Source organism: Cheilinus undulatus, linkage group 3 (genome assembly GCF_018320785.1).
Source record: "Cheilinus undulatus linkage group 3, ASM1832078v1, whole genome shotgun sequence".
Classification (NCBI taxonomy): domain Eukaryota; kingdom Metazoa; phylum Chordata; class Actinopteri; order Labriformes; family Labridae; genus Cheilinus; species Cheilinus undulatus.
Window position 1 is genome coordinate 30380176 of NC_054867.1, and position 26392 is coordinate 30406567.

Below are 26392 nucleotides of genomic sequence, written 5' to 3' on the forward strand. Positions count from 1 at the left end.
AACATTTGTGATACAAAATGGGTCCTTCTGGAGAGCTCAGTGACTTCAAGTGTTGTACTGAAGAGGTCTGAATTTCCACTGGCATTTATGTAAGCACAAAAATTGTGCACCGGAGCTTCATAGAATGGGTTTTCATGGCCAAGCAGCTGTCTCACATCACCAAGTCCAATGCCAAGTGTTAGAGGAGTGGTGTAAAGAACACCAACACTAGACTGTGGAGTATTGGAAATATGTTCTGTGGAGTGATGAATCACACTTCTCTGTTTGGCAGTCAGATGGCACGTCTGGGTTTCACGGATGACAGGGGAACATTACCTGACGGACTGCACTGTGCCAACTGTGAAGTTTGGTGGAGGACGGATAATGGTATGGGGCTGTTTTTAAGTGTTAGGGCAAGACCCCTTACCTCCAGTGGAGGAAAATTTTGGTACTTCGGCATTCAAAGATATTGTGGACAGTGCTATGCTTCTAACTTTGTGGCAACAGTTTGAGGAAGGCCCTTTCAACTCCAACATGAATGAGTCCCAGTGCACAAAGCAAGGACAGTAAAGACACTGTTTGATGAGTTTGGTGTAGAGGAACTTGACTGGCCTGCACAGAGCCCTTACTTCACCCCATAGAGCACCTCTGGGACAAACTGGAATGGAGGTTGCAAGCCAAGCGTTCTCCATCATCAGTGCCTGACCTCATAAATCCTTTACAGAATAAATGGGCACAAATTCCAACAAAGGTACTTTATAATGTTGTGGAAAGCCTTCTAAGATAAGTGGAGGCTGTTACAGCTGCAAAAGGGAAGCCAACGTCATAAAAATATGTACTTGAAATACAATATCATAGCTGTCCCTGTTGGTGTAGTGGTCAGGTAGCCAAATACTTTAGTCCATATAGCGTATACATGATGTCTGGAGCAGCTGACGCAGAAAATAAGAATAAGAAACTAAAAAGGCACAAACCTCTTATGCCCTCCATGTTTATTATTTTGTGTTAGTGTTTTTTTTTCCGAAAATGAAAGCTGGGTCAAATATTAAGGATTTGATTTTATAAAAAGCTGCCATGTTAAGAATTTAAATAGAGTAGAGGAAGCCTGTTGCTTGCACTGAATATGAATTGACAAATTTATCAGAAATAAGCTAACAGCTTGGATATGCAGTCCTAATTATCTGTGCACATTTCATAAGAAAAACAGGGATGGAGGATTTAACTGGAAAAGAAAAGTAGCCTGAGAAGTGAGGATATTCAGGAAAAAAAATAGGCTATACATATCATTTATTAGAACAACAATAAAAAGTCATCAATTAACTTTAGACAGGCTATCTGAAGGAGACACCGACTACACAACACAATCAGTGATAAATTTTATTAAGAGAAAAACAAATCATTCCTCACACGAGTCACTGTTTTAAAAGTGGTGAATAAGGAAAGTGAAGGCAAAGTTAAAGTAAGTTTAAGGCGTATTTACACAACTATTCCACAGACAGTGAGGGGGCGTAGCTGACATTTCTCTCGCGATATTTCGATCAACTTCCTGACTGCTGAAAACATGGCGGACGAACACGGACGGAAATGGGACCGCTGTCTTGCTGACACAGTCGTGAAAACAGGTAAATGCCTGTTCATTCATTTTCTGTATTTATTTCACGCTATCATAATGAACTGTGCAGGACAACATATGGTTTATCAGCTGCGTCACAAATGTGGGCTGCAGGCGAGACCCTTTTGCTACGGGACCTCTGTGGTATGATGCTGGGACAGTTTACTGAGGTCAACGGACTATTTGTCCGCCGAATGGATAGAACTAACATCACCTGTTTGATATTTGTGAAGACAACTGTGAAATTCACTGTATGGGGACCAGACTGAACTCCATATTTTATTAATATACGATAAGACTGAATGAAAAGTCACTTTGAGCAAAAGAGAATGGAGGTTATCGCAATTTAAAGGATCATTCCGTACACATTCAGCCTGAGACTTTATTTTTCGTACTCCTTGTCTGCCTTATATCCGTTATCTACAGCTATAATCCACATGTACTCTGCAGCTTCCAACTTACTGGCCCTTATAATGTCAGCATGTCTTAAAGGACATTAGCCAATTAAGAAAACACATTAGGTACCCAAAAGAATAGGTGTTAAAGAAGGCCAATATTCTCAGACCTTCTCTAATGCAGACCAGGGGCCCAAAGATAAAACAGATTTTTTTTTTTTTTTTTTTTTCAGATTTGGGTGAACGTATGCCCACAGCATCATATAGAAAAACAGCTTCTTGTGAAAGCTGTTCATGTTCATATTGCACAGATCCAACTTTAGTTTGGCATAATATGTAAATATAATTCGTTTCGAACTTAATCTAGACTCAGAGTCCAGATATAAAACAACACAACACATAACAGGACAGTACAAGACATGCATGTTTTCAAAAGGCACAATAGAAGTTCATAAATTAAATTCAGTATATGAAGAAACCGTAAAGAAACAGTTTACACTTACAAGAGGCATATGTACCAATGTTTACCATGTACAGTGCTCAACAAATTTATTAGACCACCACCCAAAGTAAGGTTTATGCAACAGCTGCCCTAAATTAACAACACTGGTAAATACCAAAATCATTTTCTATCTTTCTGCAATGGTTAATACACCAATATGTAGAAGCTCTTTAACTGAAATGATATTTTTAATGCTAAAATATAATTATTATTGTTACCCATGAGTTTTCAAATTTACTGATTTACAAAAAAACTGAAAAAATAGTAAAGCACATTATCATTTCTTGATTAATATGTCAAATTATAGTTATTTACTTGCATTCCTGAACAGAAAAATGAGTTTTAGTGGTTGAATGTTATGCTTGATTCATTTCTGACTTCTCAGAGAAGCCCAGTGAGCCGGCTCAAATTTGGGAATAAAAAAGTGAATCCAGTTTGAAATTCCTCATTCCTGTTCAAAATGGTAAAACGTGGAGAGCTCACTGAAAATGAAAGAGTCCGCATTAAAGCACTTCATGATGCTGGATGGTCTCTGAGACAAATAGGGAAAGACAAAGTGTTGTCACAGTGTGGTCAAGTATGCTTTGGAGTCAATTGCCGTGACTGGTACTTACAAAATGGGTCAAGGAAGAGGCAGGAAACCAAAGTTAACTGAAGCAGATGTCAGACACTTCAGATTTTAAGTACTAGAGAGAGAAGGAAGACCACTGCTGATCTTCAGGCAGAGATGAATGCTTCTAGATCAGAGTCTGAGAAAGTCTCCAGAATGACCATAAGCAGACGACTGACGGAACAAGGCTTAAAGGGAAGAATAGCTGCTAAGAGGCCATTATTAAGGCCTGCAAACATCCAGAAATGCCTCAGGTTTGCCAGGGAGCACAAACACTGGACTGTTGATGACTGGAAGAAGGTACTCTGGACGGACGAGTCCAAGTTTGAACTCTTCGGTCAGCGTCATCCTGTTTATGTCCGCAGAAAAGCTGGAGAACTTTTTGATGCCAGATGCATTGCACCCACAGTGAAACATGGTGGAGATTCCATTATGATATGGGGTTCCATTTGTGGTTACGGCGTGGTCAAATTATTGAAAATAGACGGTATCATGAACAAGAGCGTCTACCACAACATCTTAGTACATCATGGAATCCCTTCTGGACTGAATCTGATTGGTCGTGGGTTCATATACCAACAAGACAATGACCCCAAGCATACTTCAAAGCTGTGCAGAGACTATTTGACCAAGAAAAAGGAATCTGGAGTACTGGAACTGATGGACTGGCCAAGTCAAAGTCTGGATTTGAATCCTATTTAACAAATTTGGGATTTGGGTCTCTAAAAGGTGGCAGGGGATTATTTCTCCACACTGCCACCCACTAAGTCTATCAAAAAGACAGAAGAACTAAAAAAATGACCCAAAATAAGGATAGGTGGGAGTCACTTCAAATAAGGGGTCAGTAAAATAAAAATATTCTTGATTTTCCCCTTCACACACAAACAAAGGCCCTGAAACAAAGTTTTCTCTTTTCTTTAAATCCACACACACACAGAGTCACCTGATGGTGTTGACCCTCACACGCTCACTGAACTGAGCAGCAACCTGCTCCCTATATAACTTCCCAGCCCTGCTGATTACCAACAGCTCTCAGCTGGGAGCAGCCACCTCAGGTGCACCAAGTTTGCCTGAACAGCAGGGTGAATTTCCACTGGGTTTTTGTGGGGAAAGAAGTCATCTAGTTTCTTAAAAATCTAAGAATTCATTACCGTTATTATGTGTGAAAAAGGACTTAGTTGTTTCAGTTTGTTATTTGCCAAATAAATTACAATAACATTTTTAGTTTTAAACAAGTTTTTGAAAGATTTCTAAAATATTTATGTTTTCTCATTTTTATGACAGGTGTTGTAATAAATTTGTTAAGCACTGTATGTAACAGTACTGTATCTGTTGTCAGACAGGGCCAAAATTATTTTGTTCCCTGTGGAATTAAGTCAGCAGATCAGTTTATACACAAGATTTGTTAATACAGCTTGTGGAGTATTAACACCTGTAGTTAGAACTAGGGATGCACGATTTTGGATTTCTGTCAATATCCGATATGCCGATATTTTAAAACTCACTTTGGCCGGTACCGATATTTAATTACATTTTTTCCACTGTAAAAAAAAAACCACCAATTCCATACTGTACTACAAGTATTTTATTAAATATTGGCAGTCTATATGTTTTTTAAGAAACTGACAAAACATTTGATTTTTATCAGAAATGAAGGATGGATTGTTTTTTTCAAATACAGCTATACACTAATGAAAAACTTACAGTAATGTCTTTGGGTTACATGTGCATTACATGTTACATGTAGCCTATTTTTAACAGTACAGCCAAAGTCATCTGCATCTTTGAGGGCAATAAAAGCAGCAAAATAACCTGCTGGCACTGAGCTCTTAAGTGCAAAAAAGAAATAGTTTATACATTTAGATTGATTCTCCTCATAATTCAGATAGTTTGCAGGATGGCTCCCTGAGATACTCCTGACAAAGTGCTTTAAACAACAACACCAAAAGACAGATTCTTCAATGCAAAAAAAAATCTAGCTATAGTTCAGAGCTTAAACATACTTTTAGATTTTTGAGACTCAAGATGAACAAAAGAAATAAAACTTCAACTGAAGTAGTTCTCCTGATTCTGCTTTAAACAGCACAAACTAAGCAACCAAGTTTAATGGGCATTTCACTGTAAACAGCTCTGTAACAACACAGTGACACCCAATGCTGGAGACACCTTTGTGCACAGCCAGGTTTAGTGTGTGCGCCATGCACACAGAGTCCGTCATTGCTTTTGCTATGTTTCGCGCACTGTCATGTAGCACAACATGCACGTTCTTTATCTCTATTTTCCATATCCGAAACATGCTTTCAAAAGCGGCTGCAATTGTGACTGCTGAGTGAGCACATATGGAGTCACATATTATTATTATCACATATATTATTATTATGGGCAGATACTGATAATTTACTTTATAAGCTATTATCGGCCAATACTGATATACTGCCGATAATATCGTGCATCCCTAGTTAGAACCATTTCACTTGCACAGCACCAATTTGGTCTCTTCAGTAATAATCTCTGCACATCATTGTAGGCTATTTGTAGCCTCTGCATACCTCATGGCTTATTGTCAGTCATTTTTTTTTAATTATGTTCTTACACTGATTCTTGGGAATTTGGATAAAACATGTCACACTAGGAAAAGTGCTAATTCTCTCGGAAATTAAAAACATTTTCATAAATAAAAAGAATCAAGGTTATAATCAGGGGATCCTTTGCACATATGTAAGGTTCTTTTATAGGTTGTTTTTTAATTTTTTATCAATTCAATGATTATATGCTGGCCCATTACCTACAAAACCAGTTGTCCAGTTGTAGGTTTTTTGTCACCCACCGTCAGATGTCACCACCGTCAGGTTTTCTGTCTGACGGTGGTGACAAAAACCTCCAAATGGTCCTAAATGGAGGTTAGAATATAATTGTTGATCACAATAAATACCAATATTATCTGTAATGTTTCATTAACCTCTTTTAAATTTTTATTTATGTAATTCCTCCTATATTTCTTCTATAACGTCCATCCTAGGGGATGGGGTGTGCCTTCCCTCTCTCACTTCACTATTATGCCCTGTTCATTTGGCTTACGTCATTTGGGATGCACATAGTGCACCTACTACCTCCCTACATAGCACATAGTATACAATATCCCTTTTAGGCTATGCAACAACAACATTTAACCAAATCTAACATTCACTGTAAGTTTACAGAATAATTTAATGTATTATTTTATGAGTAGGGGGCACTAGATGACAGTTTAAGATGATGTCAGTGATGCATTGTAAATTATTCCTACTGGTAATAACTTTATTTTTTACTATGATGATTTGATATTTGATTATATGGGGATGAGGTACTTTTAATAATGATATTGCTTCATTGTACCTTATATTCCTTGAAAAATGTTTATCACAGTGCTCAGGATTGTTATTTTTTTGGTTTTATTTGTTTTAAATGAATATGCTTACAATATGTTTCTTCAGTGCTGTTGAGTTATTAAAGTAATAGTCTCTTTTAATACTAAGTTTTCTTTGTTAAATAAAAAAACATTACTTTTTCTATTTAGACTAATAGTAAACATTGTATGATGTTAGATCTTTTAAAGAAGTACACGTGAAACAGTATAAAAAATGAACAAAAATGAATATTCAACATTTAACAGCATATATGTGTACTAAAAATCCCAGATAATGATAAAAAAACTCTAAATACATATTAGACCAACTAAATAAAAAATAATTTGCTTTTTATTGTGTCTGACGGTGTTGACAAAAACAAAGTAATAACCGGAAAAACGCCTATTTTATTAAAAAAAAAAAAACGAAATCAGGAGGTTGCACCGATACATTGCTGAACAGCCAAGACCTTTGTCTATAATGATATACCTTCAGATTTTGTAATTTGACTTACTTTTTATTTTCAAAATTAAAACCTGTTTTATCCAAATTCTCAAGAAACAGTGCTTAGTTTCTACAACTAAAACTCAGATGAATCTGGCACTAACATGAAATTAAAAGCATAAACATCAACCTGGAAAAACTCAAAAGTACCCTTTCTGACCTAAAAGTCCTGAGTATATCTTCACTATTAGCTGTATTTCGACAATTATGTATTCTATTTGTTTTTCTAAATCGTGAAATAAAAAGTCAAAGCCTAGAGCTAAATTACTCGAGAGCTCCATATTTCAATACATCTGATGTTATTCCAATCACCAGTATTTGTCACTATATCAATAGCAAGCTAACACATTTACATTGTGCCACACAGACACACAATTCTAAAACTGAGCTACATGGCCCACTCCACATTACAGCCTTCATTTAAGATGTTGTGCTACAGTTGGCTCATTATCAGCAGAAATAGAATCAGTTAAAGAAGTAAAGAAAAACTGATCAGCATCACCACAAATCTCTGCTCTGCTATGTTAAATACCATATTCTTTGTAGGAGAAAAACATCCTGCCCAAACTATCTGTTATACAACATAAATGATGATTTGTATTTATTACTGTAATCTTTGAAATTGTTCTATACATGTTTTGTTTCATCGATCAGACTCTAGCCTGATCAGCTATAAAGCTAATGAAATAATACTACGTGTCAGTGTTAAGCAAATTGCTATGGGGTCTTTGTGCAGGAATTTATCTGTGGTACTTCAAACAGTGTTTGTTCTGCACTCAAATACTCTGCCTGGCAGTCAGTCAGTCCCAAAACACACTTAATGACGTCAGCTTCAGCACAATAAATAAATATGTTTCTTGCTTGGAGGAAAAACATCTGTATTGTGACACATCTTTGAACTCACTCAGTGCAGCTAACAGCCAACTGTGGGATGTCTCCAGTAGCCAGGGAAGGTTTGCAACATATGTTTTGTCCAGAGGATGTTTACAAGTTTGCTGTGGTTGTCCTAATTTTTTGTGATCAGTCAGAGGATAATTGTTTGTGCATTATTTTTTTGTCAGTGGCTTCTTGTATACTACACAACAACTTACTGTCCCCTAAGCTAGGTTTTATATTTAATTAACATTGCTGTCTAATTTTGTTTTCCAAAGTTTTGAATGTCCTACAGAGCATGCAGACTGTACAATACAGGAAAATGGCTTCTACATGAGTCAGGATACAAGTGGAAAGAAAGGTCAAATTGTACAAGGGAAATAGACACTGCAAATTCATTGATTTTAAGCAGGGAGGCAATCCACAACATCCTCCTCATTACAGGAAACACAAGTATTTATTAGAACATGGAATTTAATTTGAGGAAGTGATAACCAATGTCAGAGTGGGATAAACAAAATATGTTTCCTTCTTTCCTACTGTGAAACTTAACTTATATCCTAGTCACTCAACACTAGGGACATTTCTTGTCTTTTATTCCTAAAAATTGCAAGTGAACTTTCTGCCTTTTTTGGAGTAACAACAATCAGCTTGAAATGCACACATGATGACAATTTATCCTAGTTTAGCATTTTAGTGGGCTAACATTTGCTAGTAAGCACATAACTCAAGTCAGGTTCAGGTAGATGGGTATGTTACTTGTTTCAAAAATGTTTCATTAACTGGTGAATTTCAACTTGTGAAACTTTGGCCTGAATTTTGGCATTTGCATGACATTGTAACAAATACCCAGTGCACTGAATACTTACAAAATGACCAAAAAAAAAAAAAACCTCAGATGGCACATATTTGGTGGGGCTAAAGCAGAGGTGTCCATGATGTATTTCAAATAAGCTTGCAGACATGGGAATATGGCCCATATTAGAACATAAGGCTTGTGCTTGACTGTACTGTAATTTTCCACACAAGGGGGACTGCTGTTATTTCTGTTTGGTAAGGAGTAGGTGGTGATCCTCATTGACAATGACAAAATAAATGGTAGACATATTGACAACCAAAATAATTTATCATATCTCAATTCGTAATGCCCTGATTAAAAACAAGAGGGTAACAGCAGCAAATAGCAGCACAAATAATGCCCATTTGCCCTGCTATCTGCTCCGAAGTCCAGTTTACAATGCATATGCTGTTAATCTGTAAGCACTGACAATCCTACATCCTACAGCAAGGTACACCGATTTTTAAAATCATGATGGATTTATTTGACTGTGAGAAGCCCAAAAAATGTTAAGATCGATAATACAGCTTTTTTACGTATACTTTAAACAGATACAACAGCTACTTAACGTATTCTTTAAACAGATATTACAGCTACTTTGAAAAGATACTACAGATACTTTACATATACTTTACACAGATACCACAGCTGCTTCACACAGATACTACAGCTGCTTTACACAGATCCTACAGCTGCTTCACACAGATCCTACAGCTGCTTCACACAGATACTACAGCTGCTTTACACAGATCCTACAGCTGCTTCACACAGATACTACAGCTGCTTTACACAGATACTACAGCTGCTTTACACAGATACTACAGCTGCTTCACACAGATACTACAGCTGCTTTACACAGATACTACAGCTGCTTTACACAGATACTACAGCTGCTTCACACAGATACTACAGCTGCTTTACACAGATACTACAGCTGCTTCACACAGATACTACAGCTGCTTTACACAGATACTACAGCTGCTTTACACAGATACTACAGCTGCTTTACACAGATACCACAGCTGCTTCACACAGATACTACAGCTGCTTCACACAGATACCACAGCTGCTTCACGCACATACTACAGCTGCTTCACGCAGATACTACAGCTGCTTCACACAGATCCTACAGCTGCTTCACACAGATACTACAGCTGCTTTACGCACATACTACAGCTGCTTCACGCAGATACTACATCTGCTTTACGCAGATACTACATCTGCTTTACGCAGATACTACAGCTGCTTTACGCAGATACTACATCTGCTTTACGCAGATACTACATCTGCTTTACACAGATACTACATCTGCTTTACACAGATACTACATCTGCTTTACACAGATACTACATCTGCTTTACACAGATACTACAGCTGCTTTACACACATACTACCTCTGCTTTACACAGATACTACAGCTGCTTCACACAGATCCTACAGCTGCTTCACACAGATACTACCTCTGCTTCACACAGATACCACAGCTGCTTCACACAGATACTACAGCTGCTTTACACACATACTACCTCTGCTTTACACAGATACTACAGCTGCTTTACACAGATACTACCTCTGCTTCACACAGATACTACAGCTGCTTCACACAGATACTACATCTGCTTTACACAGATACTACATCTGCTTCACACAGATACTACATCTGCTTTACACAGATACTACATCTGCTTTACACAGATACTACATCTGCTTTACACAGATACTACCTCTGCTTCACACAGATACTACAGCTGCTTCACACAGATACTACATCTGCTTTACACAGATACTACATCTGCTTCACACAGATACTACATCTGCTTTACACAGATACTACATCTGCTTTACACAGATACTACAGCTGCTTTACACAGATACTACATCTGCTTTACACAGATACTACAGCTGCTTTACACAGATACTACCTCTGCTTTACATAGATACTACAGCTGCTTTACACAGATACTACAGCTGCTTCACACAGATACTACGGCTGCTTTACACACAGATTCTACTGCTACTTTACATAGATACTACTTTGCACAGATCCTACGGCAACCTTACACAGATGCAACATCTATGTCATACAGATACTACATATATAGATCCTTTGACAGCTACCACATAGTAAACAAGCTAAGTGTGGCTAGCTTTTAGCTACCTGCTATGTCTTTGAGATAGCAGTTTTGTTCCAGCTCACTCCATCGTCAGTTTGAAGTTGGTATGTTTTACAGTACACTTTGTATTAACACTTGTGTTGTTGCCACAAATAAACAAGTTTGTTGTTGTTATTTTTGTTGTTTGTTATTGTTGCCATAGCTGTGTTCATTGTCCTTCCTCCTTATTGCTCTGTTGCTCATTGCCTACATGGCTGTCTTTGGTATTCCTCCACACTAAAGGAATTTGACTGTAAATATTCCACATATTTAATACTTGGCTTGCCTTGGAGCAGCTTTGATTGTCTCCTGAGTACATCGGAGAGGGAAAGATCACTCTGAACACCACAGGAAAATCTGTCAAGACGACTTTAGAACCATTAGATAACCAGGCCATTGCTTACTTTGGGCCAACCAGGCCCCTGCTCAGGAAATCTGATTAAAATCTGATTGGCTGCCCAAAAGTCCTTAAGAATCATTAACTCTTTGCCTTTTCAGCCATTAATGGGAAGCTGTGATGAAGGCTTTTTATTGTCTATAAGCACATTGAATTACTAAGTGTATCCTGACCTACAATGACCTGGTTTATGTGATTTTAATACACTAAAGGTTAGGCTTGTTAAAGTGTCCAAGACATCCTTATATTTTTCCGTATCTAACCCTCATTGAAAAACACTTTGGACACCTTCGGCTAAAGGGACTGTAAGGACATCAAAAAGTGTAGATTCATGAGCTGGGGACGTTGGATGGTAAATAGACTTGAGCTTGCATAGTGCTTTTTCAGGCGTCTGACTTCTCAGAGTGCTTTTGCACCACAGGTCACACTTACCCATTCACCATTGAGGATCAGTATTTGCCGATCTCATTCATCCATACACATTAAATTGCCACTGACAAATCAGATGTAGTAAACTGGGGTTAAACATAACATCCACATGCAACTTCAAGATCTGGGGATCAAACCCCCAACCCTCTGAATGCAAGACAACCAACTCTACCTACAGCCTACCTTGATCAATCTCAGTAATAATATATAATGGCAACTGATTCTGTGATGTTGAAATTGTTGAGTTATTAAAAGAACCACAATATTGTGTCTAAATGATAAATCTGTGTAATGTGTGGAAAAATGAAAATAATATTACCTGTATCATCTCACGCAAGTGAACGGCACCTGCTATGTTTTGTTTTAAAATGAGCAAATACCAAACAGTGTCCCATTCACATAGGAAAACATCATCAGTTAAACCAAATGTACAGCAAGATGCATTCCAAGTGGGATAATTTGGTTTTGACATTTGCCAGACCACATAGTTATATGACTTGAGTTTTTCTATAAACAAGAATCGCATAATCACTGTGATTGGAATAATGTCTTTATTATTTCTTTTCCAGAAAATGCTTGAAATCCTGAACAAAATGAATAAACAACACAATTACCATCTTTGGACTTTATTTTCTGGCATACCTAGTCAGTATATTCTGGCTTGTGGGTTATAGACTTTATTCTGCTCCAGCACAAATGTTTTCATTATAATCCATCCCTTTGAGGAGTCCAGACAAAGAGAATGTATGCCAAAATAAAATACTGATCTGCCTTCATATTTTGTGTTACTGCCAGTGGGAATCCAGAGGCTCTGGCAAAGAAGCAAAGAAACATTGCCACAGATGATGAACTTTAAGTTTAACTACGTCTTAGCTTGACATGAATGCAGACGACATGTATTAGTTGTTGGTCCGTGCTTATAATTATGGGTATGTGGTGTATTTTGTGGTCTTGTTTGACATTTGTAAGTTGTGTAATAGAGAACAGTCTGAGGGTTCTGGTTCAGTCGAGTCGGTCATGCTGCATAGCTCCCTGAATCCAATTAAGAGTCAGAGGGGCCCAAATGGCTGTTTTTTTGTGTGTTTTCTATGCTGGCTGGTCTTCTGTTGGGTGTGGTGTGGCCTGCAGCAAGGTGGAGTTAAACGCACAAACACATTCCTCCTCGAGATCCTGCTCCGGTCTAAACACTTCAAAAAACGTCGCCAACTTCTGTGCCACTGACTCACCTTCTGCTTGGTCGAAACTCGCTTATCTGAGTATGTGTGCACTCTCTGACCCTGCACCTCTCCCCCGCCTCCTACCTCACGGACACTGTTGTTACTCTTCCCCCCCCTCTCTTGCACCCCTTTTACTGTTTTCACTCTTTTTTTAGGGGGTTAGTACTCTCGCTGCTCTTTTTCTCCCTCTCTTTTCTTAATGAGCAATGTCTTGCTGACTTGTGCTTTTTGCCAACTCTTGCATCAAACATAATAGAGGCACCCCACTGACCTCATTACAACAGATTTAAATCTGTGTGTTTTATATGAGAGAAGACGTGATCACATTACCTCAGAACTAAAGTCAAATGTGTTGGATGTGTAGTTTAATCACATCAGTCAAACTTCGTCTTTTTTCTCTTCCTCTTTGCAGTCACTGGCCTTGGTGTGGGTGTCGTGTTCTCCGTCCTCCTATTTAAACGTAAGTGTGCTCCCTTTTTTTTTTTTCAAGACAAAGTGGAAAATGTACTAATTCAACCACCAATCATGCGTGCTTGTTTTCCTCCACCAGGTCGCACATGGCCTGTGTCGTTTGGTTCAGGGTTGGGACTGGGCATGGGATACGCCAACTGCCAGCATGACTTCAGGTCACCATACCTCATACATGGCCACATGACTAAGGTAAGCACAGTTGGTGAAATGTTTGATTGTCCCAGGCTTCTGCCACACATGATTCCACATTTTTTGTCTTTTTACTCATAGGACCAGCAGTGAAGGACTAAAAGTGATGATCATCCACGAAGGTGCTCATCTGTTTCCCTGTGTTATTGTTTTGCTGCCCCTTTCTGTCCTGCCACTAAAGTCCGACCATGCCTAAATGGCAGTCGATGTATATTTAATAAAGTGATTGTGGAAAAACTCTCCCGCTATGTCTCTGTTTGTCTGTGTGCATGTTTGAGAAGAATGAAATGTGGGTTTGGGGGTGGGAGGTAATTTTGTGTGTTAATGAGCTGGGAGAGTCAAACTCCTGCTGTTTCGGAATGAGGGCCAGGTTCAGCATCTGCAGCCCTGTAAGAGAGTGGGAGGGCAACAAGTTTCACAGAATGATGGAAGAATGAAAGTACAGTTTTTGTAAGGGGAATGCTGGTGTTGAAAGAGCTCTTAAAGCAATGAAAGTAACATTTGAGGTCTTGTGAAATGTGACTTTGCAGTGTTTTAGCATTGCATTGTTTGCTCTTTTCCTTTTTTGGGTGTATCTTATCCCCATAAAGGACAGGAGATTCCTTTCTGAAAACATGAAAGTAATCCAGTCTGATCTCCACTCAGACTTAGCATTTGCACTGAGTTTCACAGTTCTGTTTTCTGTTTTAGGAGTCTGACAATTGTTGCTGTGACCATAACTTTTTCCGTCACAGGCAGTTGGAAAAGCATGTGTCCTCATATTCAGGAGCAATCGCTTACCTGACTGTGCAGTCAGTGTGTCTTTTAGGCAAGATTTTTTGCAGCGTGATTGATGACTTATGTTTAGTTTCATGGGCCTGCAAGGAGAGAGGACGGATTGTTTGTGTGAGTGTGCGTGCACACTCACACTCACATTTATCCAGCCCCCTGGTGAAGCACAATCCGTGGAATGCAGAGGAATGCCATTTCTGGACCGGAGCTTGGTCTTATTACAAACAGGTGAGTTCTGCACTTTGCACTCCGAACATAACACATGGTTTACACTTTCACATCAAAGAAAACACTGTTGCTTGCACACATACTCATATTTTCCCCTCTCCTCACGCAGTAACAGTTTTCTCAGCAATGTAAGCACATTAGAAGCACTGTCAGGTATTAAGCCATGTCACTCATCTCCTGTCCATTAACATATTTGTTTGCAAGTGAAGCGTGAAACAGATATGGGTGCTTGTGGCCACGAGCCAGGCTGAACACCTGTAAGCACGGCTGCACTGGTAGGATGAAGAACAGGAATGAGGTGTGTTTGGGGGAGACCAGTGACCCAGCTAAAGAGTAACAGGGCAGCCATAGATCATACCTGTCTGTACCTGTCTAAAAATGCTATGTGATGTATCAAATTTATTAGGCTTATGATGCTACCAAATCAGATTTGTTTTAAGGGTTCAAAACGGTTGGTGAATGTTTGGTATGAAATAGAAGACCAGGCATGCATTGTGTGCTGCTTCTGCAGTTACCTTAGAGCCAATGAGGATTTACTGCAAATCTGTACTGAACATTTTCAGATAGAAAAAAATGCCTTTTTTGCTAAACTACAGCAGTGTAAAACTGAACTGTTGAAGTTTGTCAAAAAAATGAGTTGTGTTAACTATAAAATCCAAAACAGCTATTTCAGTTCTATGTTTCTGAGAGCACATTTTTTGATTTATGTAAACAGTACTCAGTCATTCTGTATTTTTAAAATTGCACTCAAATTGTTTGACAATCACCCCTTAATCTGCAGAGTTCTCCCAGAATGCCTTTGAGCATGACACACTTTTGCACCATGAGTGAAGTTACCGACTCAGCTAGATGACTCCTACCTGTGGGAGCAACTACAATATACAGTGGATGGTTAATAGAACTTAATGGAAGAGGACTTACCCATTAAGTGTGCACCATTTGGTTAATGTCACTTATGGTGGACTGCCGTGGATGCTCAAGATTAAAGTATGTGATGGAAATCAGAAAAAAATTGTAGTAGATGACAAATGTGTTTATGAAAAGATCTTTAACATGTTTTAAATTGGATTTAGACAGAATTTTTAAGCAAAGTAAATTTTCCACAGTGTAGTTTATCTTAAAAATAGTGAACATAAATGCACAAGTAAAACTGAGTTGGTAAAACTTAAAATGGCCAAGTATCTGGCCAACACTGTTTTTCAGTTACTTAAATTTTTTACGCAATCAGTTGCCTCTAATGATTTGAGTTTTATTAACTCATCAGGGATTACTCAAGAAATGTATTTCCACTACTTAAAATCCTTGATGGAATCAGTTTCAGAAAAAAATCAAATTATTTGGTTTACAGTGTACTTGCATATCTTTATTGTTTTATTTTTGCGTGTATTTACTTCACATGTGAAGCTTAAGTTCTGAAAAAATGTTGATCTATGATTGTTTATAACGCCTTTTAAAGCTGCTCCCACAACCTGATTGAGGAAATACAAGTACACTCAGTATTCAAATATTCAATACCTTATAATCCTCTACTAACAATATATATATACCTATTATTATCTTCATAGTTCAAAAGTAAAACTACACAATGAAAAACAATATTATGAATGGTATTTCTATCATATTACTTCTGAAGTGTTAATATAAACTACTATAGACTGTGAAGGTGGGATAAAAAAAGATTATTGTGTGATAGATAACAGAGATGAATAACAGTGCCCCATGTCTATTGTTTATACTGACAAGGTTATTATTTGCAAAGTAGGTAAAACTTTAAAATGGATTTAGTCATGTAAACATGGAGTCATGTCAGATTTAAGACTATATACTGTAACATTATTAAATAAAGCACCTCACTTCATAAGTACAATACCCCAGTGGAAAAGCATAGTGTGAATAAATGGCATAACGTCTCATTTTAGGCAACTCAAGTACTTTTTTATTGCACTAGCAGTTAAATTCAATGTATACATGCAATGCAGGCCTTATTTTTGCTTGTATAGACTTAAAGAAGATATGTGTCCAGACAGGTCATGTTTAAATGTAATGAGATCATTAATTTTAGTAAAAACTGGGAGAGATTCCCAAGGTAAGATTTAGGTTTTGCTGTGCACTACCCTAAATTTATACCTATGTACAGTATTTGATGAAGTGCACTTTTGCAGTCTGTTGAATGCTATCTTATTTTAATCATCCCTCCAGTACTTTGAGGTTTGGGCTTTCGAGGTTGTTTAACGTGGTTTATATTTCTTTGAGGATCTGAGTGACCTACCTCTATTGAAAGCTAAGAGCAAGGTTACTAACATTTACAAGCTCACAGGAGCATCAAAGTACTTTTAAATTTGATTTTAAAGGCCGACATGTCAGCAAAACCTGGGATCATTCTGTCTTTCAGCACTTGAACAAACGAAGCTGGGCCTTTAGTAGATCAAGTATGAGTTTGTGGTTAAGTAAACGGCTTTTTTATGTTGACGTGTGATTGAATGTTAAGAACAACGTGGGATCAGAGCTCTGATCCACATCTGTTTTCCACTTCATAATGCATTATAGTATTTTAGATGTTTAGATTTAAATACATAACACATGTCAGTAAAGCAATGTCAGATATAGCCACAAAATTTTTCTCATATCTATAAATGCTTCATTTGTGAAAAGATCCAAACCCAGTGTGTTTGGGATTCCGTCCTGTAAAACTGAGCTGCGCTCTCTCCTCGCTCCTACTTTGGGAAACATTTGAAACTTTCCCAGCAGTTTCCCTCCCTCCCCGTTTTCTTTCGTCCAGATCGGCACAGCAGGACCCCTGTCTGAGGGCTCAGCCGCGCCTAACCCCTGCAAGAGAATTTTACAACAAAAAGCAACAACTTGGAAAGCGTTTTTCATTGGACTTACATGGGAATTTAACAGTGAGCAGGGAAGAGAACAAGGGGAGGGACGGCCTGAGCTGATGGACTCGAGAGATGAGATAGTGCGCATAACCTACCCCATCTCCCCATCCTTCCCCAGCGGACAGACCCTTCTTTTTTTCCGGATGATGTAACTGTTTTATGACAGCTTCGGCTCAGATTCATCCCCGACACGAACGAAGGTCTCATACTTTCCTTTATTATAATCGCACGTTGAGGAGCCCCGTCCTCTGGTTCTAGGGGTCCTTGTTCAGGTTTCGGTAAGGGGACTCAGCTCAACGGGACGTTGCACAGTGCTCTGCCGGCTGTTCCCAGGGGTCGGTGAGAGGTGGTGAGTGTTTCTGCTACGACCACTACTGGGGCGCCTTAGGCAGAAAGTTGCGAATGAGTCGTTACAAGTTAGTAATTAGCGTCCTTACGCGTATTGTAAGAGCTATGACTGGTTACCACGTTTCAAGGCTGCACGTTACAGCCTGTTGGTATGCTGTTTTTTTTCTGCTAGCTTAATTTCATCCGCGTGTTAGCTTGTTGTACTTGTTGAAATGACGGTTGAGTCTTCTCCCATCTTCAAATGTCTCCAGGACAAAACCTCTCATTGCCGAGAAAAACACTATAAATTGAAGAAACTATGAAAAGAAGATAGAAATGTGATAAAGGGACAGTTTATCTTGGCTTAATTTGCTAGTTGTAACCGTTAACAAAACTTGAAAAAACAATGCTACCGACGTTACCTGTGGTACGTTACTCAGACGTTAGCACTGTTAAATTGAGGACTTGACGATTTTAGATATTTAAAGTGTCCAAAATAGTGCTTTATTTAAAAAGTAAAGCTACTCTGTGTTACGCATTTAACCCCCTAGGTGCGATGTAGTTTTTTTTTTTTTTACTGAAAGGCGTTATAATGAAAAAAAACTGCATCTACGATGTACACAGATGTATGTCCTAGAGTAGCCGATGCATTTTTGTGACTGTTAAAAAGTTGGATAAAAATATTTGCAATTCAAAGTCCTTCCCAGTAGCCCCTTTGCATTTTATTTTCTGTATATATTAGTTAATAAGCTCTATTGATTCTTATAGATTAGGCTAGTTGTGACAAAGGCAGAGAAAAATGTTGAAACTTGTGAAAAGAAGTCAATGTGGGTGACCACAACACATTTTTACAAGCAGCAGGAGAAAACGATTTTGTAGGTTGTAAATGACGTGACTGTTTTAGGCATTTTTAAAGAAGAGGTGCAGAACAGACTTGGTATAAGAGTCAGGTGGTATGGAGCAGACTTTTGCCTCCCTCCCACACTGTTTCTTTGGGGGAGAAGATCCCAATACTTTGTTGTTCTCTGTACAGCAAGTGATTTAGTTCTTTAACCAATCCTCTCTCTTAATTATTAAATGAAAGCAATGTCATAACTGTACAAAAGTTAAGCTGCTAATCACCAGGAAGTTGTAAAACCAACAATGCAAAGTTTTGTTTCATATAAAGCAGATATTATCTCACTAGCAGTCAACAAAAAAACTTTTGGAGAGTTTGTTGCTGCTCATTTGACCTTGTGTTGTTGTCCAGAACAAGGTTAACAGAGCGGTGAACACACTGTGGTTTTCTGCCCCTTAAGGTTCAGTCATGTGGAGGATTCAGATTTGCTGCGCACTGTTTGCACTGTATTCAGCGGCACCGCCTGCGCACATCAACCGTCTGGCGCTGTTCCCTGACAAGAGCGCCTGGTGCGAAGCCAAGAACATCACACAGATAGTTGGGCACACGGGATGTCAGCCTCGCTCTATTCAAAACAGGTCAGGATGAAGGCCCTCTCTGTCTGTCTGTCTGTCTCTCTCTCTCTCCTGTCTGACAGTCTGTGGGCTTTTCAAAAATAGTGAATAAACCAGCCATGTCTGGTTGTCAATGAATTCTACTCAGTTTGAATATAATTGGACAATTTATGGGACACTGAAATAATCCTGTACTTAGTACTACAGAATGATTTCAGGACTTAGAATTTAAGAACTTCTTTATAGCTATTTTACATGCTATTGTCAGTTTAGCACAAACACAATGTATTATTTTTAACAGTGCCAACATTTTTGTATCTATTTCCCTTACCTTACAGAAAGTAACAAAAATGTACAGTCCTAGATAAACACTAAAAAGCAAATCCCCCAGACTACAGAGCAAGGTCTGCAGGTTGGTATCAATACATAGTCTTGAAAGTTTTCAATCAGTGGCTGTCTGATGGAAGAGGATCATAGGGATGATATCCACGGGGTTCTTATTTTCAAAATCTATGGGAAAATGCCAAAACAAACACTGTTAATGTCAGTCTTGCAGGTCACTGGGTTTTACTAGGATACATGTGCAGGTAGTGCTCCTTTACAAAAAAAAATCTCATCCTTTGGTCCCCAAATTATGAAACATATCATTCACCGTGAATCTTTGTGGTGGGAACCATAAGCAATGTCTGTAGCTGACTCCCTGACTCATATCTCCCCTGTGGCAGTGTTTACAAGTAGGGCTGAAAAAATTCCTTGCATTATCCGAGTGATTCATTTAAAAAAATTCCTCGAGGCAAATTATCTGCCTCGAGGCTTCACTTAAATCAGTCCTGTATTCATATACGCCCATGTTGTAAGCTTGGACATTACGCCATGTGTTGCACAGCGTGCTGTGTTTCATACGGACGGCTATATGTGTGGCAAAATGTACTTGTTTTCGCTGTTATAATAACGTAACATGCATGATACGAGGTGTGAAAATCCTGAAGGAAGAGAAGCTGATGCAGTGATGTCTACAGGCAAGCATCCTGTGTGACTCGCTGGTGTGAGACAGCGCTCAGTTTGTGTCTGCAGACTTCAGGGAATTTCATAAACTTCTCTGATTGACCCGAGAGTTTTACTGAAAACCGTCAGGCTTCACAATTCAAGTCCTGTTTTGATGCTTTCCCTCTCTCTCTCTCTCTTTTACTTGCGCACGTTATACATTTAATTATAAATTATTAAAAATGCAACACACTGACATCTTGATTGCAGCGTATTTTTTCAAAAGTTTCAGCATCCCGAATAGTTTGAGAAGGCTTTTATTGATAATAAATTGACTCCAATAAAATAGAAACACGTTATTGCCACAGACAGTAACTGAGACTAAATAAGTCAAAATTCATCATCATGTAGTCAGGATTCAACAGGTCACAGAGGCAGCATTATCCCTTTAAATGTGTTCTCCATGTCAGTGGATGGTCTTAAAGGTCATATTTTTATGGTGGATGAATTCACAAACAAAAAAATGTGCAAAAATTAAAAGGGAACACCCTTTGAAAAAATAGACCATATTCCTGTAATCTAAAGGTTCACCTTTCAGACATCATCAGACCACTGTGTGAATTATGGAACTTTATTTGTTGCTATAATGTGAAATATTACAATTATGCATAAAGTAGAGGATGTTAAAATGATTACGTTTCCCTTTACTTTAATGACAAATTGGAAAATAATTATAAACAATTATAGAAGAAATAAAGTGTTGGCATCCAAAATTTCCTGGGAGAGGATCCCTAAAACCCCAAATATGACATAATCTAATGTAATTATTTAACTTCCTTTCCTTGTAACTTTAAGAAATGTAAACTGTCATCAGAACTTAATTGCACTTTGTAAAATATATTTTCTTTGGAGAACCTGTTAATACCAATTTCTAATAAAGAAGTAGTACATTTAACTGCAAACCAGCTTCCCAAACCCAGCTTCTTTTCTCACTTGTCTAGTACTACTTCTCTTGAAAAAGCAAAAGTGACTGATTAAAAAATGCAATATTTCTTACTAGAGTACTCAATAATGGTCAGAAGAGTTGATAGAGTACTCAATAACAAAAAGAATCTATTACTGCAGCTCTATTTACAAGCATTATAAATAATCATATAAAAGTTGTCAGCCTGGTCCCAGATGGTCATTTTTGCTTTGATAGGCTATAGAGAGGTGTCAAAATTAATTTCAGGCAGTTTTAGAACCTATTAAAATCCCCAGTGATTTCAACTGTTAAAAAACAAAGGAAACAAAACAAAACAGCTGTGAATTTTAGTTTTCTTTCTGCAAACAGGACTCAAACAAATGTGTGCTTTACGTTTATCTGGGACTACTTCCACCTGATTCTTTCCTCAAGAGTGTAGTTACAGCAGCAGGAGTGTGTGTGTGAAATATAATCAATATGTTACAGCTACTATGTCCATGTTAATGATTTCAGTGCAACTCTATGGGTTAGGATGTGTGTTTTGTTATTTTTGAATGACAAAAGAAGTTCTAGGGAGTTATTAGGCATTAGGGACAGAAAATAATAGTCTTTAAGAAGTGTTGCTAAGCTTTAAGCAATGGAAAAAAACAGGCAAAATAAAAGTAAGACATTGTAATAGTTTGTATACTGTCTTCATGTTTGAAACATTGCTGCTATGTTAGAATGAAGGCTGTTAAACAATAAAATGTTCAGAATTTCTGTAGTTAATTTTGATTAAACTCCTTTTTCAATGCCTTTTGAAATTCTAATATTTGCATTTAAAACTGGTTTGTTGTATTTGTTATATTTTTTTTATTTTGCACGATATTAAACAATGGGGAGTTAACTTTTTGGATACAGATCTGCTTTAAATTGAAAAGAAAACTTGTTATAAAATGAACTTGTTATAGATTGAAAATGAAATAAGGGAACAGCAAAGTAAAATGGTTGATAATAGAAGGTGCAGATGACTTTTGACATGCCCACTGAGCTGTCCGTGAGTGTTTTAAAGTGACATCCAGGAGCACTGTGGATACAGGCAGACACTAGAGTGGTCTAACCAAAGTGTACTGAAAGTGGCACTAAAGCATGTGATTAATACAATAAGAAAAAAAGACATTCACTTATTATTGACCTTAATTAATTGTCATTGATGCTGACAGCCCAATTTAAAATCAATTCATTATTTTTGTAAAGTTTCAAGAGGAGACAATGATGTGTATTGAATATGTATCCTTTATGAAATAATATGTAAAAATATGTTTATATCCCATGGAGACATACATATATGCTTTAAACATTGATCTCTATGTTAAATAGAAAACAGTCATTTTAGGACACATCCTCATTAGTTATGGTTTGTTTTCAGAATGAGGATTTGACTAGACATTCATCTCACATTGATGAATAATAAGTTCTGACTATGTATTTTAGCCTGAGGCTACCAAACATTCAGAAACTCAGTCTTACCCAGGCTCATTGAACACACTGCAGATGTTTGTGCATGCACACTGAAAATACCACTCTCTGTCCTCCTCACAGAGCCTGCCTGGGCCAGTGTTTCAGCTACAGTGTCCCCAACACATTCCCACAGTCGACCGAGTCTCTGGTGCACTGTGACTCCTGCATGCCTGCCCAGACACAGTGGGAAGTGGTAAGAGTTATTGCACATTAGCTCACGTAGCAAGCACACAGCAAAACCAACTTGTTGAACTCGCACTAAAACCGCAAGTTTCCGACATAAAAGATGGCAAATTCTGCTCACTGGCAAACACAGAGCCCAGGAATTTTTCTGAGTATTTTATTAGATTTCTGCCACAATTTCTGCTTTTCCTCGTAAACATTAAGCCTGTATTTGATATTCCTCTTGAGTTCATTGTCCTTCTCAGCTAGAGAGAATCCAGTCTTGCGACAACAAAGGCTTTGTGGTGAGGTTGTATGTAGTTTGGAAAGCTGCCAGGTCGGCTTGGCGGGTGGGACCACAGGTGAGGTGGCCTCAAGTTTCAGTGGAAAATATTGTATCTGTTGGAGTGAACTGCTGCAACCCGATAGATCAGACAATGCACTTTCTACTTTCAGGCTGGGGAAATTACATTCATAGTCTCACCTTACTTCTAATTATCTGGAAATTGATGTTTATGTCTGTGGTTGTGATTGTTGTTGCAGGACTTTAAACAAAATTGAGTTTGAAACAAAACAAAGTCAGTTCTCGGGAAAGAGAATACTGCTCCTCGCTGGTCTGGCACGTTCTAGATGCTGATAAAATGCTGAATGATCGTTTTCATTAAGTAACAACAAGGGGAAGCTGTGTGAAGTCTGGAAAGCAAGACGGGCTTGTGCAACACCAGGATTTATATGTTTGTTTGTTTTATGTTCTATCCAAGGTCAGATTTTCACAGCATTTTTTAAAATTGACACCAGATTTTATGGTACATTCAATACCCTATCATGGAATACAGATTTACTAAAGACTAAGCAAAAGTAGTTTAACACTGGAAGAGTACTTAAGACGAGCCACAATCACTCACTCATTTTTCCTGCTTTACAATAAATAGTAAAAGTAAATGGGTTTAAAAAAAAAAAACAAAATTTTTATTCCACTATATTCATTTTTAACTCACCCTTTGAATTTGTTCTTTATGTTTTTGTATGGCAGGATAGAAATTATTGTTTGGATGCAGCACTGTGGTATTTGCTGACATGCATTAAGCAAACAAGTCACAGTGAAAACAAATAGCAATCAAAAAGTGAAGGACAAAAGGGTTTATAAAATCTACATATTGTACTTGAAGAATGAGTTAAAGTGGGATTTTTCAAACATCTGTAAGAACATAGCGCTTATTAAGCCTTAGATTTTTTATTGTATTGTAAATAATCTGGTGTGTATACATTTGTATCTAATTTAATGTGTGTACCCAGGTGACTTTGGAGTGCCCTGGTGCAGAGTCTCCCCATGTGGATAAGCTGGTAGAAAGGATCTTCCACTGTAGCTGCCAGTCTTGCAGTAAAGAAGGCGGCCAGGAGGGGGCGGTGATGCAGCTGTATCCAGCAGACAACATCCTGGATGTTCCTTCTTTAACCGATACCCTGAGCAGTGCCCAGTCTCACCCTCTGCCACCTTCAGACTTGCACCCTAAGAAGCATGCTCATGCACACACAGACCATCACACACTACCACACACATCAGACGGAGGGTAGGTCTGACTTTTTCTGTCACTCTGCTCCTCTCCTCTGACCTCCTTGTTCTCCCCTCCATGTCATTTGTACCACTCTGTAGTATTGTAAAGGCACTTTGAAAATAAGGCTTCACCAACACTCACAAGACATGCTATCAGATTACACTCTATTGTATATAAACTCATAAAAACACACCAGCCTTTGCACAATTTGTTTTCTGATTAAACATGCATTTGTGTGCATCTCGACAGTACTATAGTCTGTTAATAAGCTGTAGTCTCATTTTGTTTAATCTGCTTTGATGCCATTAATTCTCATTGTTGTGATAAATGTATTTTTTTGTCTTTAATTAAATTCATACAAATAAAAACCGGCAGTCCTTTTTTATGCCCAGTAAGTGCAAAAAAAACAGTTGTTTTGTGTTGAAGGACAGGAATAACCACATTTTTCTCCTACTGTCTGTTCAGTTCAGACTATCTTTATCATATGTGAGTTTTGACAAGGATACACTTCAATCACATAACTCCAGCTGAGGACAAATACACTTTATGGACTGAAGTATTTAGCCATGCAGTCTCCATTCACAAACATTTCTGATACAAAATGGGTGGTTCTGAAGAACTCAGTGACTTCAGGTGTGGTACTGCGATGGATGCCACCTTTGCGATAAGATGGTTTGTGAAAATATATCCCTGCTGGATATTCTGCAGTCGGGTGATATTAGAAAATGGAAGCATTTAGGAACAACATGAGCTCAGCCATGAAGAGGAAGACCATGTAAAATCACAGAGCAGGGTCCATGGCTGTTAAGGCACATTGTGTGTTAAAGTCACCAAGGCTCTGCTGATTCCTCAGCTGAACAGTTCTGAACTTCCACCAGCATTAATGTAAGCACAAAAAACTGTGCAACTGGAGCTTCATGAGATTAGTTTCCATTTCTGAGCAGCTGCACATCATCAAGTCCAGTACCATTGATAGGAGTGGTGTAAAGCACACCAACCCTGGACAGTGGAGCAGTGGAAACTTGCTCTGTAGATGGACAAATCACACTTCCATTTGGAAGTCAGATAGGCAAATTTTGGTGAGAACTTTGTCTGATTGCATTGTGCCAACTGTGAAGTTTGGTGGAGGAGGGATAATGGTATGGGGCTGTTTTTTAGTGTTTGGACAAGACCCCTTACCTCCAGTGAAGGAAAATCTTGATGCTTTGGCATACAAAAACATTCTGGACAATGCTTTGCTTCAAACTTTGTGTCAGCAGTTTGAGGAAGGCCCTTTTCTATTCCATCATGACTGTGCCCCAGTGCATAAAGAAAGGACTATACAGACGTGGTCTGATTAATTTGATGTGGAAAAACTTAAAGACTCAACCCCATTGAGCACATTTGGGATGAACTGGAACGGAGATTGTGAGCCAGGCCCTTTCATTCAACATCAGTGCCTGACGTCATAAATATCCTACAGAATTATGGGCAAAAGTCACACAAAACCAACCCAGTGTTGTGCAGAAAGCCTTCCAAGAAGAGTGGAGGCTGTATAGCTGCAAAAGTGGGGGCACCTTCATATAAAAGTACATGTATTTGAATACAGTGTCATTAGAGTCCCTGTTAGTGTAATGGTAAGGCAGCTGAATACTTTTGTCCATTTAGAGTTTATCACAAGAGCTGTTTTCACATACAGGCTCTTAAGGGTCTAAGGAGAAGGACGGGACATAAAAAATGCTGCAGTCATAACATTTAAAAGATGGGGTGGGGGGGGTGCAATCCAAAGGATGGCAAGGATGACAGTTGAGCAAGAGAGTCATGTTTCTGTCTTTGACCTGCTGCTCTCACATGAGCCCACCTTGAACTCCAGAAATTTACTAGAGGGCTGGCAGGAAAAAAGCTCACCCTGAAAGTTTTGGGAAATACTCAGGTATTTTGTGCCACAGGTGTTGGTTCCACTTACTGAAACACAGAAGAGCTGCATGATTGGTAGAGATACTGCTGTTGGCTGCTTCACTGGCCTAAAGCT

General features: G+C 38.4%; 2 protein-coding genes across 2 annotated transcripts; both read left to right on the forward strand.

Annotated features, from left to right (window-relative positions):
• The first annotated feature begins 1476 nt into the window (after window positions 1-1476).
• Window positions 1477-13795, forward strand: LOC121507195 (MICOS complex subunit Mic10-like). Its single transcript, XM_041783403.1, has 4 exons — window positions 1477-1601; window positions 13308-13355; window positions 13446-13555; window positions 13637-13795. The coding sequence occupies exons 1-4, from the start codon at window positions 1541-1543 to the stop codon at window positions 13646-13648; spliced, it is 231 nt and encodes a 76-aa protein (XP_041639337.1). The 5' UTR covers window positions 1477-1540; the 3' UTR covers window positions 13649-13795.
• Window positions 13796-17301: 3506 nt separating this feature from the next.
• On the forward strand, window positions 17302-24760 carry nbl1 (NBL1, DAN family BMP antagonist). Its single transcript, XM_041817071.1, has 4 exons — window positions 17302-17785; window positions 19062-19239; window positions 22745-22856; window positions 24122-24760. The coding sequence occupies exons 2-4, from the start codon at window positions 19070-19072 to the stop codon at window positions 24398-24400; spliced, it is 561 nt and encodes a 186-aa protein (XP_041673005.1). The 5' UTR covers window positions 17302-17785; window positions 19062-19069; the 3' UTR covers window positions 24401-24760.
• The last annotated feature ends 1632 nt before the right edge of the window (window positions 24761-26392 follow it).

Excerpts from the sequence above, each read along its gene's own strand:
- LOC121507195 (XM_041783403.1), top strand. The coding sequence starts at position 1,541 with ATGGCGGACGAACACGGACGGAAATGGGACCGCTGTCTTGCTGACACA. Across the intron at positions 1,602-13,307 it reads TGACACAGTCGTGAAAACAG|TCACTGGCCTTGGTGTGGGT; the intron begins GTAAATGCCTGT and ends TCCTCTTTGCAG. Across the intron at positions 13,356-13,445 it reads CTCCGTCCTCCTATTTAAAC|GTCGCACATGGCCTGTGTCG; the intron begins GTAAGTGTGCTC and ends TTCCTCCACCAG.
- nbl1 (XM_041817071.1), top strand. The coding sequence starts at position 19,070 with ATGTGGAGGATTCAGATTTGCTGCGCACTGTTTGCACTGTATTCAGCG. Across the intron at positions 19,240-22,744 it reads CCTCGCTCTATTCAAAACAG|AGCCTGCCTGGGCCAGTGTT; the intron begins GTCAGGATGAAG and ends TCCTCCTCACAG. Across the intron at positions 22,857-24,121 it reads CCCAGACACAGTGGGAAGTG|GTGACTTTGGAGTGCCCTGG; the intron begins GTAAGAGTTATT and ends GTGTGTACCCAG.